Raw genomic sequence first — 16190 nt, forward strand, 5'->3', positions numbered from 1 at the left:
AAGGAGCTGTGCAGAGAAGAACGAGTCAGTCGTAGTTCAGTCGTAAGAGAGTTCAGTGTTCATCTGTGGAGTGTTAACCAGAGAACAATGGAAGCCGAAGGAGTGACCGATTCGTAAATCACAATCAAGTCAGTCACGCAAAAGAGAAGACACTCGTAGTCCAGTAAGGAATGGAGCAGCCATTGACTGTGGGCTGTTATGGTTGGTTGTAATTGCAAGGAAGTGGCAATACATCCAACCATAAAATCCAGAACACATTATTATTAGTCATGCAATCGTGTCATGCGTTACAATATTCTTTACATAAATTATTGACAGGTTTTAGGAGCCAGTATTTCTATAGTGGCCCCTAATTTCAAGTGTCGAGAGTGGTCCTATAGACACGTTTTACTGTAACTTACGGCCGAATTTTCCTTACGTTATGCTGTCGAAGGCGTCCAGATCCTTAGCGTTCACATCCCCTAAATATGTTCCTATTTCTGCATTCTCATCGACATCAAAGGAGAATATTTCTCTCACGAAAACTGGAGCTTCATCATTGACGTCTTTCAGTTTTATGTTTACTTCTGCTTCTCCAGAGCGGGTGCTGTCATTAATTTCAGTTGCCTTGATCTGGAAACAAATTTAGGTATTGAAGAAAGTCGTCTTCTGGGTTTAGGCGCCGTGTATTCTTCGTTTTGGCCGACGTTCCTAAGAAACGTCATAGTCATCGCCGTGAAAACCTCAAAACTTACAAATTCAGGTATTATTTATCATTCAATAAATGCTTGCATATACTGGTAGTTTTTTAATTACAAAACTGTAATCAGTAATACATTAATCCTGTTTAGTTATCGGAAGTACAACACTTTCTTACTGTTTGATCACTGTATCTAAAAAATTCGAATTATCCTGTTTGCTATATGCCTGAGGTTGCATCCCTAAACTTTCCTCCCAATGATGGAAGGAACACGTGTCGCAGACATACCCTGAGAGTTATATCATTGCAGTTTCCCTTGTCGTAGTCGAGACGCTCTGGATTAATCACGGAGAGTTTCACATCTGTTGCTCTGTATCCCTCTCTTGGAATCACATCGAACGCTTCGTAACAGAATTCATCTGTTCCTGTGCCTTCCAATGTAATGTAGAATTGTCCGTATTCGACCTGCAAAATTTCATGCATTTAGTTTCAGTTTTACTCAGGATATGGAACACACGGTCTGCAGGAGGACAGGTGATTTAGTAACATATTTCCACACGACACTTTCACACACATTTAAACTACGTATAAACATACATACATACACACATCATCCATATCCATGCATGCAGTCTTACTTTCGCGCATTTACTCACACATGCCCGGCGGCATGCGGTAGCGTAGTTGGTTGAGGCACTGTTACAAGTCGGAAGGTCGCGGGTTCGAGTCCTGATGAGGTGGACTTTTTTAATTTACCTAATCCTTCCAGTCGCGCTATGGCCCTGGGGTCGAGTCAGCCTCTAACAGAAATGAGTACCGGGAATTTTCCTGGGGGGTAAAGAGCGGCCGGCGTGTAAGACTGACAACCTCACTACCATCTGTGAGCCGATTGTCTAGAGAAAATGTGGGCGCCTCGACGTCTCACAACCCTATGAGCCTGTACGTCTTGTTACAGGGATAGCTTTTTTCATTCACACGTGTCAATGCCGGGCAAACGGGCACAACACATATCAATTATGACCTGTATTTTGAATGGGGGGGGGTGTCCGGTTCCAATCACGGCTGGGTCACCAGGTGTGCTGACTGAAGTTTTCTGTGGTCCCCACAGTTTCTAGAGGCAAATGCAGGAATAGTAAATCAAACTGCACCGAGAGCTCCTGTCCTCTCCATATCGCTGTTCACTGATCATCCTACGGCTTGAAGCCATATTGTCTGCACTACAGACAGGGTTGTTAAATAAACCGTAAATAAGTTAAGAAACACACAAGCATACGTAGATACACATGACAGCATCAGTGAATTAGCATGACTTTGAATTGCTTACGTCCCTTAACTGTACTTTGACCCAATGATATCAAGCAGAGTGCAAATAAATTTGATGCATAGAAAACCATGCGTAATTGTTTTATTTTCATCGGCCTCTCAGTCTCCCAATCCGTTTAGGTAAACCGCTACTTAGAAAACCTTGGTGTACATATCAGTAACACTTTTGACTAACTTTTACTGCACTCCTGGACCTATCTTACACTGTCTACATAACAGCCCTTAGTTTAACACTCATAGTACTATTATCTGTAAGTAAAAGTTCTAACCTTTCATTCAAGATTAATCTACAATGTACAGTTTGTACCTTCCTGCTATATTCGGATTGGGCTTTAAGCACACAAGTTACACTACGTGAACAAGTCTGTTTCTTACCTCAAAGACACACATTGTATTTCAATTCTAAGTAAAATTCCATCCCTCACCCATCACTCTCGCAATATGAATCCAGTTGTACAGCTGTTTAAACACAGTATATCCTTGTGTATGTATTTTTTTTCAGATTAACCCATGATTTCTGCCGCCCCATAGCTCAGCCAATTGTCTAGAAAATGTGGGAGCCTCGACGTCTCACAAACCCATGGGCCTCCTCGGCCTGATATATGGGCAGCTTTAACTTTACCAATTTTTGTACATTTATTAATATCGCTGTTGCATTTTCAGATCATATTGTAAAGCACACAAATCAATTTACAGCATTTTTCTGTCATAGGATATTTTGTTCAAGAAATCTAAACCCAGGACTGGTCTTTACATCAGGACATTGAAGAATAATGCTTGTGAATACAGCGGTGAACTGGAAAGTGCGTAAATCAGCGATAATGCTGTATCGATTGTAATTAAGAGGGACTGTAACCGAAGTTCCACTAAATCCAATCATCCGATCTAGAATCCAATATTCGGCACACGTGACAGTACATTTTTCTGTGGCAAGGAAATGAGAATCTTGAATTGGGTGCTGATTTTCCTGGACATAAGAGAATCATAAGAGGGTAGAGTGTGTTAGTGATAGGATGTCATGCATAATACTAAGGTTGCTGGTGTGATATCATTATTCTGAATGTCCACACCCCAACAGAGGATAAAATTAATGATATGAAGGATAGATTCTGCGAAGAAGTAGAATATGTATTCGATAAATTTCCTAATACGATATGAATAATTTTTAAGAGATTTCAATGCCAAAGTAAGTTAAACAAAAACTGGGAATGAGAGTTTATATAAAGTTAATATTGATAATTGAATTAGAGTAGTAAAATTTGTCATATCCAAAGATCTTGATTGTCAAAAGTACGATGTTCCCACATCAAAATATTCATATATTTATTTGGACATCTCCTGATAGAAAGACTCACAATCAGTTTGACCGTACTTTGATAGATAGAAAAAGGCATTAAATTGTACTTGATGTCCGATCGTTCAGAGCAGCATATCCTCATACCGACCTCTATGTGGTGGTGGCATAAGATAGGGAAAGACTGGCAGTGAGTAAACAAAAACATACAACGTTCATATGGAGGAGATGAATGTAAAGAAATTAGAAGAAGTAGACGGTAAAAAGCAGTATCGAATTGAAACCCTAAAGTGGATAGCAGCTTTGGAGAACTTACACGCTGAGATGGGTATTTTCATTGCGTGCATCCTGTTGTGTGTCACAAATATACGACAATATAAATTTTCCGTCAACACAAAAAACGTGGTTTTACAATCAATCAATACTAGAATTAAATTTTGTTTTCTACTGTTACATGTTTCGGTCCTCATGGGACAATCATCATGCAGTATTATGATCGTACAACTAAAGTTATTTAGTTCCTAAATATGGATCCATATTTAGTGCTACACGTCCATGTTATAAAGTTATGCATATGTTAGAATGTAACAATTTCTCAAAATATTAAGAGTATACAAAGAATTTGTATTAAAATGTATATCAAACTTATTAGCATGTAATGTTTATCGATGAAGAACAATATCTTGGAAAGATTTTACATTACTAGATAAAGAATTGGGGATAAACTTGAAAGTTATACAAGTAAGTAATAAAATAATAGAATTATTAAAATTATTATAAGAATTATTAATATTAAATAATAAGATGTTAAAATTTCTCATGCAATGTTCTGAGTTTGTTATTAATAAATTTTGGAAAAGAAAACTATTACAATATCAAAATTTCATCCAAATACAGTCTAGGTTTATACGATTTGAATGACATGGTTCGACGAAGAATGCTCAGAATAAAGAGATCAAATGTAACAATCCAAATTGCAATGGCTACAAGATCCAAGCGAAATAAATGGGGATAAAAAGGTAAAATTGTCCCCGTGTTTAACTAATTAAGCAATATGCGATGAACGCGTATGACGGAGTGGATGTATAGATCCACATTTTCTATTTCGAATAAGAAAAAAATTACTTGATCAGTGGAGGGAGTCTATTATTGTACCAATTCACAAGATGGGTAATAAAACTTACTGAAGTAATTATTGTGGGATATCACTGCTATGAACTTCATACAAAATTGTATCCAATATTCTTATCTCAGGGGTAAGTCGATATATAGATGTAATTATTGGAGATCATCAGTGTGGGTTTCGATATAACAGGTGAACTATTGATCAGATCTTTTGCAATCGTCAGATATTTCAGAAAATTTTGGAGTACAATGACACAGCTCATCAGCTATTCGTAGACGTAAAGAAAGTCTATGATTCAGGTAGGAGGGAATTATTGACAATAGTCTCATGGAGTTTCGTGCACCCATGAAACTAGCCAGATTGATTAAAATGTGTTTAAATGAAATCTATAATAATTGTGTTTAGGTAAACATTTGTCTGATACGTCTCCTATCCAAAATGGTCTAAAGAAGGAGATGCTTTATCGCCATTGCTTTTCGAATTTGCTTTTGAATATGCCATTAGGAAGGTCCAGAAAAACCAGGTGGGACTGAAATTAAATGACACACACATCAGTTGCTGAGCTATGCTGACGATGTGAGTCTACTGAGTGATAATACACATGTAGATACCATAAAGAAAAATACAGACTCTCTAAATGACGTCAGTAAGAACGCTAGTCTAGAAGTAAGCGCAGGGAAAACTCTATATATTACTGTCTCATCATCAGAATGCAGGGCAGAATCATAATATAAAGACAGCTAACAGATAGTTTGAAAATGTGGTAGGTTTGTAATATCATGAACGACTATAGCAAATCAAAATTTGATTCAGAATATAATTAAGAGAAGACTGAATTCGGGAAATGCTTGGTACCATTCAGTCCAGAACCTTCCGTCTTCCAGTCTACTGTCTAAAAACATAAAAATTAGAATATACAAAACAATAATTTTGCCTGTGCTTCTGTGTGGGTGTGAAACTTGGCCTCTGACATTAACGGAGGAACATAGAATGAAGGGGTTTCAAGAGAGAGTACTGAGGAGAATATTTTGACCGAAGAGAGATGAAATGACGGGAGGCTGGGGAAAGCTGCTTACTGAGCATCTTCATAACTTGTGCCCTTCGTCAATTATAATAGAATAATTAAGTAAAGGAAGATGAGATGGCCAGGATATGTAGCACGAATAGGGAAGAAGAGGAACTCATGTAGGATTTTGGTGGGAAGGCCAAAAGGAAAGAGACCAGCAGGAAGACAAAGACGTGAGTGGTTGTATAATAATAAAATGCATAAGAGAGAGCTGGGATGGGGTAATATGGATTGGATTGATTTCGCCCAGGAGAGGGACTGGCACTGGCACTGGCACTGGCACTGGCACTGGCACTGTGCACGATAATGAACCTTTGGGTACCTTACATTCTTGGGTATTTCAGGAGTAGCTAAAGAAACTGTTGACTTCTAAGTAGGGCTTAGCTCATTGAAGTTAGTTTTGTTTTATTATTATATTAATTTACTGATGGTTAAAAGTTCATTACATAATTTCAATTATCGGACAAATATTTGAAATTTTACAGTTTTGTTCTTCACGTCCGCAAGAGACGTTGTATTTGTTGCAGTTGTTTGTGTTTCTCTGTAATTGTTGTAGTAGTTAATCGTATTTGGTATGTATTCATTGTGGCAGGATGTCCTTATTGTTGTGTTTTGTGTATTGTGTTTTGTTTGAACGTGTTGTCACTTAGTGTAATGTGTGTTACTTGTCTGTTGTGTCCTATTGTGTACTACTGCCACCGGGCTAAAACCAAATTGCAGTATAATAAATTATATATATATATATATACGAGTGCTTGAGGTTTACTGATGTGTAGTATGGCGTTTACCTTCGGAATTCAGAAGTTCAGATATTTCGTCCAGTATTTTTTTCTTTATTTTAGCTCTCTTTTCCGAATGTATTCTCCTAACTACAGAGACTATCACATCCTCTAACCCAATCTCTCTGTAACTGTTCTATCATTTTATTATTTACTTAACATGTTCACAGAAATCTTGCATTGGCTTTTGGCCGTAACAGAACTTTTGTGTCGTGGAATCGCGGATGAAGCTCAATACAACATTCAGATTTCTAGAAACTTCTCCTACAACCGCGGAAGGTATGATACTTACACTGTCTCTGTCTGAAACTGTTATAGTCGTGTCTGTGAAGTCAATGACGCCCGAATACTCCTCATTAATTTCAGCCGTTAATTTGTCTGGTCTCACTTCAGGTATTTCCTTATTCTCTGCTTTCACTTGCACGATGTAGCTCATATATCCAGTGTGGCCTCCTTTGTCCTAGGAGCGATAAGACCAACAATGAATAATATATTTTAAAAACATACCTTCTGTACATATTTCCCTGATGATAACATCAGAAATAATAGCAACAATGAAATCCTGATAAAACTTGTGTAATGTAACATGCAGACCCGTTTCTAGGCAACGCCCGATATACATGCACGCAACATTAGAAAGGATATTAGAGGGAGTTTATCTATGTGGCCCGCGCCATGACACGTGCTGTGCAACGGGCCAATATACACGTATTCTGACATGTGACATTTGTTTTCTCTGCTTCGTGGTCCGTGCCTCGACTATATAAGGGACTAAGTTGTCGGTAGGATACCCATGGAAAGTCAGTAGTTGAAGAAGAATTAGAAGTCAGCTGTAAAGACTTAGTGTGTGATTAGAAGATTTAGTAACAGTGAGATTATTTTAATTCCGTTACGAGGACACGACTAGTGAAAAGTTAGAATCCTAGTGCGTGTGTAACGGTGAACTGTAAATTGTGTAAATCAGCTATAGCGCTGAATTTCTTGTTAAGTACTAGTTGACTGTATAAGGTGTTAATAAATCTATTCGCCCATCGAAACTCCGTCTCTAGTCCTACTACACGTGATAGTAGTAAACATAAAGGTAAAGTTTTTCCTAAGGATCGCGCCCCGAAGGGTAGCGATAAACTGAACGCATTCTTAAAGATTCTATTGAATGGAAGTCAGTGTCACCTTCATAGTCAGGCAGATTTTACCTCTCTATTAATTGGACAGGAGACTGGGTGGTCCCTAGAGCAGATTAAGACACTGTGACGTTCAGTAAACTCCGGCAATCTAGCTCTTAGGTAGTCACTTCAGTCCGGCACACGACATTGTAACAGTGCAGTGGGTACAACGTAAGGGGATGCTAGCTGGTGCAGATTATTAACAAAAGACAAAAATATCAAGAAATGAACTGAGATGTTCAAGTTTCTTTATAGCCTTCAACTTCAATACACGAGTAGGTGTAACTAACAAATTTACAATTAAATAGCTTAATTCAAAATTCTGCTAGTATTCTCTACCTAAGCATTACTTCTTTGATTTGTAAACACTGTAAAAAAAATGTTCCAGGAATAAAAAAAACTTTTGATTATAAATATGCTAGCCGTGGGGATTTGTAACTTTTAAATATAATGCATTAATGCCAGTCAGCGTATTAACTTGTCGATCGCAGTGGCTGCACTGTATAAGTCATGAACTGTCGTTCCCCACTCGAACACTGGGATCGTGGGTTCCAATCCCACTCAGGGTATGGATGTCTGTGTGCGTTTATTCTGTGTGTCGGTCGGGCTGATCCCCCGTGAAAGGAGTCCTGCCGATTATGTGTAGGGTTATAAAACTTAAAACGAACAGTAACGACATTACGACTATATGAAGTGCACATTGATAATTGGTTTGATGACAAAGGATTATTCATAATAGCCAAACGTTACAAATTTCTGTATTAATCTCACTAATTATATCTGCAAATTTTGTGTGTACATTTGGAAAATACAAACATTACCTCAACTAGAAATTTTGCTATTGTCCTTGAAAGCGCCCGTAGTCAAGAAAATTTGTTGTTCTAAATCTTTAAACGAAACTTGATATTTAAACAATGCAAATATTTTTCACTGACTTCGAGTGATCTGGTTATTAAATTATAAATAATTTTGGCACAAATTATTGAATGTACCCTTCATGAATCAAATTCGTTTGTTTCTTCCGGATAGTTACCAATACGTATGTAAAAATAAATCTAGCACTGATACTACCAATGATTATCTACGGAGCATATATGTGCGAGTACCTTATATCAAGAACTACTATTATACTCCTTAACAAAACCAATTCTATAGCAATACTTCCGGCACACTGAAATGTCCAATTTCGAACGATCGGATTGCTCGTTGAGTAAAACATGACAATGTCTATATATATAAAACCGTTATATCTTACCTCTACTTCAAGGAGTAACGAATGAACTGGCTTCTTAATAAATTCAAGTTCCCCTTTTATTCTCAGTACAACATCAACACAGTTCTCTAGTAGAGTTTCACATGTTTGTCCTTCAGCCTTCACCAGTTCAATATCTTTCGATACTTCATCCTGAAAGATAAATCAATAATATTATTCTCATTTCTTAAAAAATGTTTGAAATCTAAGTTTACAACATAAAATGACGTAATATTTACAAATAAATTGCTCCATGATATTCCCACATTATGGATACTGCGTTAAGATTAAAAATAATGGGAAATGTTGTGTTTACTCTGAAAGAATAACTACAGATGCTCAGACAGTGATCTACATAAGTGCCTTATATATTCATTCACATCAATTACTTACTTGCTTACTTACTTATGGAGCTGAGCCCTTCTTGAGGAGAAGCCAAATCTGCAGCTACTCAAGAATTTCCCTGCATTTTATGGAACCCGAAGGTTCATTACCGTGTTCACAAGGGCCCTCCACTGGACCCTACCCTGATTTCTTTAGCTTAGGTCGTTTATCCAGAGGATCCGTCCAGGTCCGAGGCTTTGTGTGCATTTTCGTAACAAAGTTATTTTTTACGGTGAGGAGTTGTTAGCCCCAAGCCCAAGCTCCAAGCTGGAGGGCCACCCCTTGTCGGCTGTCCGCGACTGCTTATTCAATATATTCGCAGCTTTTCTCCAAAACTAGAGGGCGTCTCCTCCACCCGCAACCTGAGGACGCGTCATGCCGTGGTGACAGGGACCCACCTAACATGGTTGTATAATGAATAAAATGATTGTAAAATGAACACAGAATCAATTTATTCATTATATTGATATGATTCATATCAGTTACAGAATAAAATATGTGATCATATTCAGCCATATTCTGTGTTCATTTTAGAATCAATTTATTCATTATATGAGTAATATACATGGTTTCTTTTATTGCTAGAGAGCTGGGACTAAGTCCCTTGTACTGCGGTCACTTCTGGCCTATTGTACCAGCCCCAGATAATAGGTGAGGGTGATTGTGGAGCAATTGGTGGAATGAAGATTGGCAGGGGAAACCGAAGTACTCGGAGAAAACCTGCCTCAGCCCCACTTTTTCCACCACAAATCCCACTTGACCAGACCCGGGATCGAACCCGGGCCGCCGCGATGGGAAATCAGCGACTGACCGCTTGAGCTATGGCGCGGCCTGATATAAACACCATATTGGTCGCCCCGTGCTTTTCCGTTTACACAGACAACCAGTATCCTTAAACTGCCGATACCACCGCAGAATGCTCTGTTTACACGGTGGTTCTTTTCTGTGCTCTGCTCTGAATGCACGCCGCACTGCAGTAACAGGCGAACATCTCGCATATTCCAAAACAAAGAAACTCTTTTCCAGCTTTGTCGCCATTTTGTGAGGCAGTGCACTCATGCTGCCAACTGGTGTATCACAATGCAAACTTGGTGAGTTTGCGTTTATTTTCATGTCTGAATCATATTTGAATGTGTATTATTTTGGAAAATATAGTGTTTTGAAATGGAATGAATCATTTGATGTAATCCTCTATAATTGACTGTTGATACTGGCTGCATGTGCCTAAGAATCAGCACCATCTGGTGTTATAATAGTTAACTGATTACTTAAAAGAAGCATTTAGGTGTGCTAGAAGTCAGAGCATACGGATTTCCCAAATAAGATGTGACTGCAGAACAGTGGCGTAGCATGACTACCGAAAGCAGGGAAGCAACTTTATATACGTGTATATAAATTTTTTCTACATACCCTATAGTTTCTATCTTCTATTTAAAAGAAAACAACTAATAGTTTAATATGTATTGTATATTTAAGCTAATATATTAAAATAACACATAATTATCAACACAATTTTATAGCCATCAAATGACAGGGTTGTGAACCTGGAATATAATTAATGCTTACTTTATTGTTTATAATTCAGCTCGATTCTTCTGTTTTTCTTGGCAAACAGATCAATAACCTCATCTAGAAAGCTGGGTTTGGACTGCAGTTTGTTTAGGAAGGACTTTTCAATGTTCATCAAAGCCAGTGATGACAACCTATCCTGGTTCTGCGAATTTCTTAAGTAGTTTTTTAATCTCTTCAGAGCTGAAAATGAGCGTTCATCTGCAGCACTTGTCGCTGGTATTGTTAATACTAGCTCACATAATTTGAAGATTTGCGGGAAAACGCATGATAACTGAAGAGCATACATATATTGATGTAAGTCATACACACTATCTTTTGCCATATCTGGGTCCGAAAACATTACTAAAAGTTCACTCTTTAAGGCAACAAAGTCAAAAAATGCACCATAATTTTCTTTTAAACAGGAAAATGCTTTTTCANAAGAGAGGTCTCACTGACTTGTGCATAAGTGACACGCTAACACCCTCTGAAAACTATAAGCACGCCTAACTGCAAGGTCACAGACTGTTCTACTGCAAACTGCAATACCTTACATCTGGCAACATTGCTGGAAGCACGACGCTAGTAGCATACCATAACGGATAGCTCACTTACAGACAACATTGACATTGAGTCAGCCAGTTAACCCAGGGGAGGGTGGAAGCGAAAGACCTGCTGCTTCCGCGCGTGTTGCAGTTTAAATTTCCCTGCATTTTGGAAGAAAATAACTGATCTATCCTGATAAATTGTTTATGTAACACATTAAAACTTGCAATATTCTCATTATATGTAATATATGTTCTCAGATTAATTAATATTTTGAAGTATGAAATNCTCTATAATTGACTGTTGATACTGGCTGCATGTGCCTAAGAATCAGCACCATCTGGTGTTATAATAGTTAACTGATTACTTAAAAGAAGCATTTAGGTGTGCTAGAAGTCAGAGCGTACGGAGCGTACATTTGCCCATTTGACTTTCAGAAGTGTATCCATTCACACGATGTTTTGTTCTTCATTCATTAGAGGTGTAACTTTGTTGCTGAGATGCCAGTTCAGCAATCAGGTACATATCCATGAACCAGATGTTATTTCCGAATAACGATTCACAACAATCTGAGTTGAAACGGAAAAAACAATTTCTTCTGCTGCAAGAAAGTCAATTAAAAGGAACGGGAAATCAAAATTATAATGCAGGATACGTAGATCATATGGCCTGTCTAGTTCCAGGAAAGTTATTCGTGATTAAATTCGTACGAACATAAGAGTGGAATTCTTTGGAGAAAAGAGTGAAGGACAAATATTGTTGTAATATATGACAATAGAATTCATACAGTTTAGGCAATAACAATGCCAGTTAATTCATAAATCCCTAGCACTGCGTCAGATGAAACATGTGAAAACTGTCACTGATTTTGCTCACGATAATTTTATGCCAAGGAATTAAAATATTGACCACAGCAGTAAAGCAATTCTGAACAGTTAAACTTATCTAAGTGTAGACAAAAAAGACACTGTTCACTTGAATCTGAAGCATGAATAGAGCTTGTTTCTCTCTGTTTCCGAATACTACCTAAATGGTTAATAAGGTTAGGCCTGCGCCAAACCTATTATATTATTTGGCTACTGAACAAGCTTGGAATTACAGAAGGAGGGCGACAGATACAAAACAAAATTCGGTATATGAGGAATTAAATATCAGATTAAATTCGGGAATACTTGCTACCACTCAGTTCACACTTTTCTTTTCTTCTCGTCTGCTCTCTGAGGTCATAAAGATTAAATATTAGTACACATAAGTTTCTGTGGGGTTGTGACTCTCGGTCTCTCAAACAAAAATGTATTGTGGGCACTTGAGAATAGGGCGCTGAGGAATAAATTTCGACCTACGGGACATGAAATAATTCGGAAGCGTACTGAAAAGCTTCCTAACTTATACTCTTCCCACCGCGGAGGCCAGGTTTCGATCCCGGGTCTGGTCAAGTGGGATTTGTGGTGGACAAAGTGGCGCTGGGGCAGGTTTTCTCCGAGTACTTCGGTTTCCCCTGCCAACCTTCATTCCTCCAATTGCTCCACAATCACCCTCACCTGTCATCTGCGGCTGGTACAATAGGCCAGAAGTGGCCGCAGTACAAGGGAATTAGTCCCACCCCACTAGCAATAAAAAACTTATACTCTGCTTTGTATATAATTAGAACGATCAAATTAAGGTGGGGGTTTGTGGTAAGGGAATGTAGCACGCATAGAAGAGAGGAGACGTGCATGCAGGTATTTGTTAGGAAATTCTGAAGAAAAAACCTCTATGAAGACCTAGACGTAAATTGGAGGATAAAATGAGATTAATCTTAGACAAATAGGATGACGGACGTGAAATTGATTTATCTGACTCAAAATAACCATTACCGGCAGGCTGTTGTGAATGCGATAATAAATCTTTGGGTTCTAGGGGGACAAAGTTGCTGCCGTCCGTAACATTCTCTAAGTCACACGTGTCCCCTGGGTAGTGCAAATGAGCACCAAACCTGGAAAAGCTTCCCAAAAGAAAAGTGCAAACTTCTTCAAGATGCAACAAAGCAAGAACTTGAGTGCTCTCTACTGGGAAGCAAGAAGCAAAATGTGTTAAATGATCCCAAATGCAGCCACTGGAAACCAACCAACCAACATTTGGGTTCTATAAAATGTTAATGTTTGAGTGTCTGAGGAACTGTTGACTTCTCATGAAAAACTCAACTCCATGGATTTAGCTTCTTAGTTCATGAAGAGATAGAGGGATCGTTCCGAGTTTGATCCCAAGTCATGTAGGATTTGTGGTGGACAAAGTGGTCCTGGGGCAGGTTTTCTTCTAGTATTTCGATTTTCCTTGCCAATTTTCATTCCACCAGCTCCATATTCAGTACTCATCGTAACATCGTCGGTGTATGGTCGCGATAGCGACAGCGTCGTTAAATAACCAACTTAAAAAAGCATCCTTGTTGTTTCAAGAAAAAAGCTGTCGGAATATTTTATTGGCTGGTCTATATGGACATCCAGTAACTTGTTTTGAAAAGAAAAAATATTCCACTACTTTGTAAACCAACTCATATTCCATGACTAATAAGGCTGTGGCTCTACATATCCGCATTTAAACTGTAACACCCACAAGACAAAGAAATAACACTAAATCGAAAGACTACTCGCTGGTTCGTGACCAGTCATAGAGCCTATACTTTTATCATTTCAACAAAACATCTACGTACGTGGTATATGGTAATCAAAAACTGAGTAATTTGGCACTCTTTTCACAAGAATTTAGATTTTTCGGACAGCAGGGAAAGATGACTTGCAAATTAACGTTCGTACAAACTATAATGTTAATTTCAGCAGCATGGAACACCCTGGAAGGATTCTATATAAAGATTTGTGGTTGTGCTTACCATTTCCTTCACCGTGAATTTCATTCCATCCATAATTCCATCTCGGTCTTGAACTACGAGCTGGCAGTGCGTTGGACCAATGTGGGTTTCCTGAAATTTAAATATTAATATCGTAACATGAACGTCAGCCTACATTCCTGTTTATCATTATAGAAACACATTGCCAATAAGCAGCCGATTGGATTCATTCATTGATTGATGCTGATTCAGCTCCGTTAGATAGTCGAGACTGATGACACATAAACAAATAAAAGGAAATATAAAAGCTAAACTTAAAAAAAAAATTAATAAAATATCGGTGGTGGGATTCTCTCCACGCCAGACGTTGTAGTAATATCATCATGTCTCGTGTACGCCATGTGATGGACAGTTTAGCGTGTCTCAGACTGTAATGAATCGTGCCTAATATTCAGGAGTCTGACAAGAGATGCGAGTTATAACCAGATAAACAAAAGAGGCTGTAAATAGATCAGAATGCCTTAGGATGAGGAAAGGACTCAAGCACAATACAATTGTAGCACTTAAATGAGCGTGTCTATCCCGAAACTGCAAAGTCTGACGAGCTACGGCGATCATCGATCGAAGCGTCCTCGAGGTTTGGCGTCCCGACATGTGTAGAACGACAAGGGGGTGGCACATTATGTACAAGCGCGTGCCGGGTCACTTCGCGACAAATACTTTAAGAAGAAAAAGCTGTTACGATTTCTGTAAGGACGTGTTTGCTGTCTCACGGAGCACAAGAGAAACTCTCCTACAACCCCTTCATTAGTCAGTCTATATAGCAACTTCTGAACAGGTTTTCAAACAACTTGATGTATTTACGTTTGTTTAAATGTATCTCAGAATTGCAATTTTTAGCTGAAATTGAGCAAGTATGAAAATTACATTTCATAAGTAAGTCATTAAGAAGTTTCTTTATTTCACTGGCTCTACAGCCCCCTTGGACCATGGTCTCTGATTTTAGGTTTCATGATCATTTTACATACAGTAGGACTCCTTGAACGAGTAATGAGCTCGTCGCAAGGCCTCTACCTAAACTCAGGACAACGCAAACACATACGCATACCAAACATCCACAGCTTGTGTGGGATTCGAATCCAGGACCCCGGCTTCCTAGCGAGCGAAGACAGTACATGCCTTAGACCGCTCGGCTATCATGACCGGAGTAAAATCTGTTTTCAAAAACGTTGTGAAAAGCAAAATCGGAAATACTGTACCACATAAAGCAGTATATGCAAAAATGTCAAAGAAATTATTTGAAGTTTATTAAATTTACTTAAAAATTGGAATACTGTAATTCAAATTAGTGAAAAATTGCTCTATCAACATTCAACAGAATATGATGAAGTTTTGATAGGATACGCGGAAAAGTAAACTAGGCTTTACTGTGATTGAATAAGGTTCAAAATCGGAATTCCCCGACAAAGATGCCCACATATGGCCCCGTTTATTGTGGGTCAGTATGGCTGTAAGTTGGAATTATCTGATGACGTTCGGTAGAAATTTCCCACATCGAATTTTAACAGTATCTGTGAATCGGTTTATGCGGGACCCGAGAAGCTCATTTGCGGCTTTGTGTTCTGCAGGATTTAGCACGAATCATAGGCTGCAAATAAAATGTGGCCAAGAACTTTTAGTTAAAGTTTCCCGTATCGAATTTATAGAAAATCCACCATGCGATATAGAGGCTGAGACTTGGTCGTAGACAGACAAAGGGATGTAACCTCGAAAAAGATGTTCTTTCGTCTATAGTTCGTAAATAACGCCTAAGAATTAAAAATTATACGTGAAAATATTTTACCATCTACGTTAGAGGTATGGTTCTCACAGTAGTTACCATGGATAATTCCATCTACCGAGGTAAAATGCCGTGTGGTCAGGTAAAAGTCAAATGAAGTTTCGGAGGAATATATAGCCTCCATTTTCAGGGTTGAAGTTTAGATTTTGTAAAGTGACCGTTTTTTGTCCGATTTTAACAAAAAACTTTTATATCAGGGACTACTCGTTAAATATTCATCGTGAGGGAATGATATTTCAGAAAGAGTTAATATAAATTTATATGAACAATACGTAATTTCCGTGTTAAGGTAAAAAGGCAAAGTTGTCCCTGTGCTTCGACCCCCCTCTGTGGTCTAGTGGTCAGAGTTCCTGGTTACAGATC

At 38.3% G+C, this 16190-nt stretch overlaps 1 protein-coding gene across 1 annotated transcript in view; it reads right to left on the minus strand.

Annotated features, from left to right (window-relative positions):
* LOC111868883 (cadherin-23) overlaps positions 1-16190 on the minus strand; it is a 95242-nt gene that overhangs the window by 70289 nt on the left and 8763 nt on the right. The window contains exons 3-7 of the mRNA XM_023859948.2: positions 14030-14119; positions 8686-8835; positions 6560-6727; positions 968-1144; positions 419-612 (exon numbers count right to left, since the gene is read on the minus strand). Coding sequence (XP_023715716.1) covers positions 419-612; positions 968-1144; positions 6560-6727; positions 8686-8835; positions 14030-14119 — 779 coding nt within the window. The remainder of the gene's footprint in view (positions 1-418; positions 613-967; positions 1145-6559; positions 6728-8685; positions 8836-14029; positions 14120-16190) is intronic.

Source organism: Cryptotermes secundus, unplaced genomic scaffold (genome assembly GCF_002891405.2).
Source record: "Cryptotermes secundus unplaced genomic scaffold, Csec_1.0 scaffold592, whole genome shotgun sequence".
NCBI lineage: Eukaryota > Metazoa > Arthropoda > Insecta > Blattodea > Kalotermitidae > Cryptotermes > Cryptotermes secundus.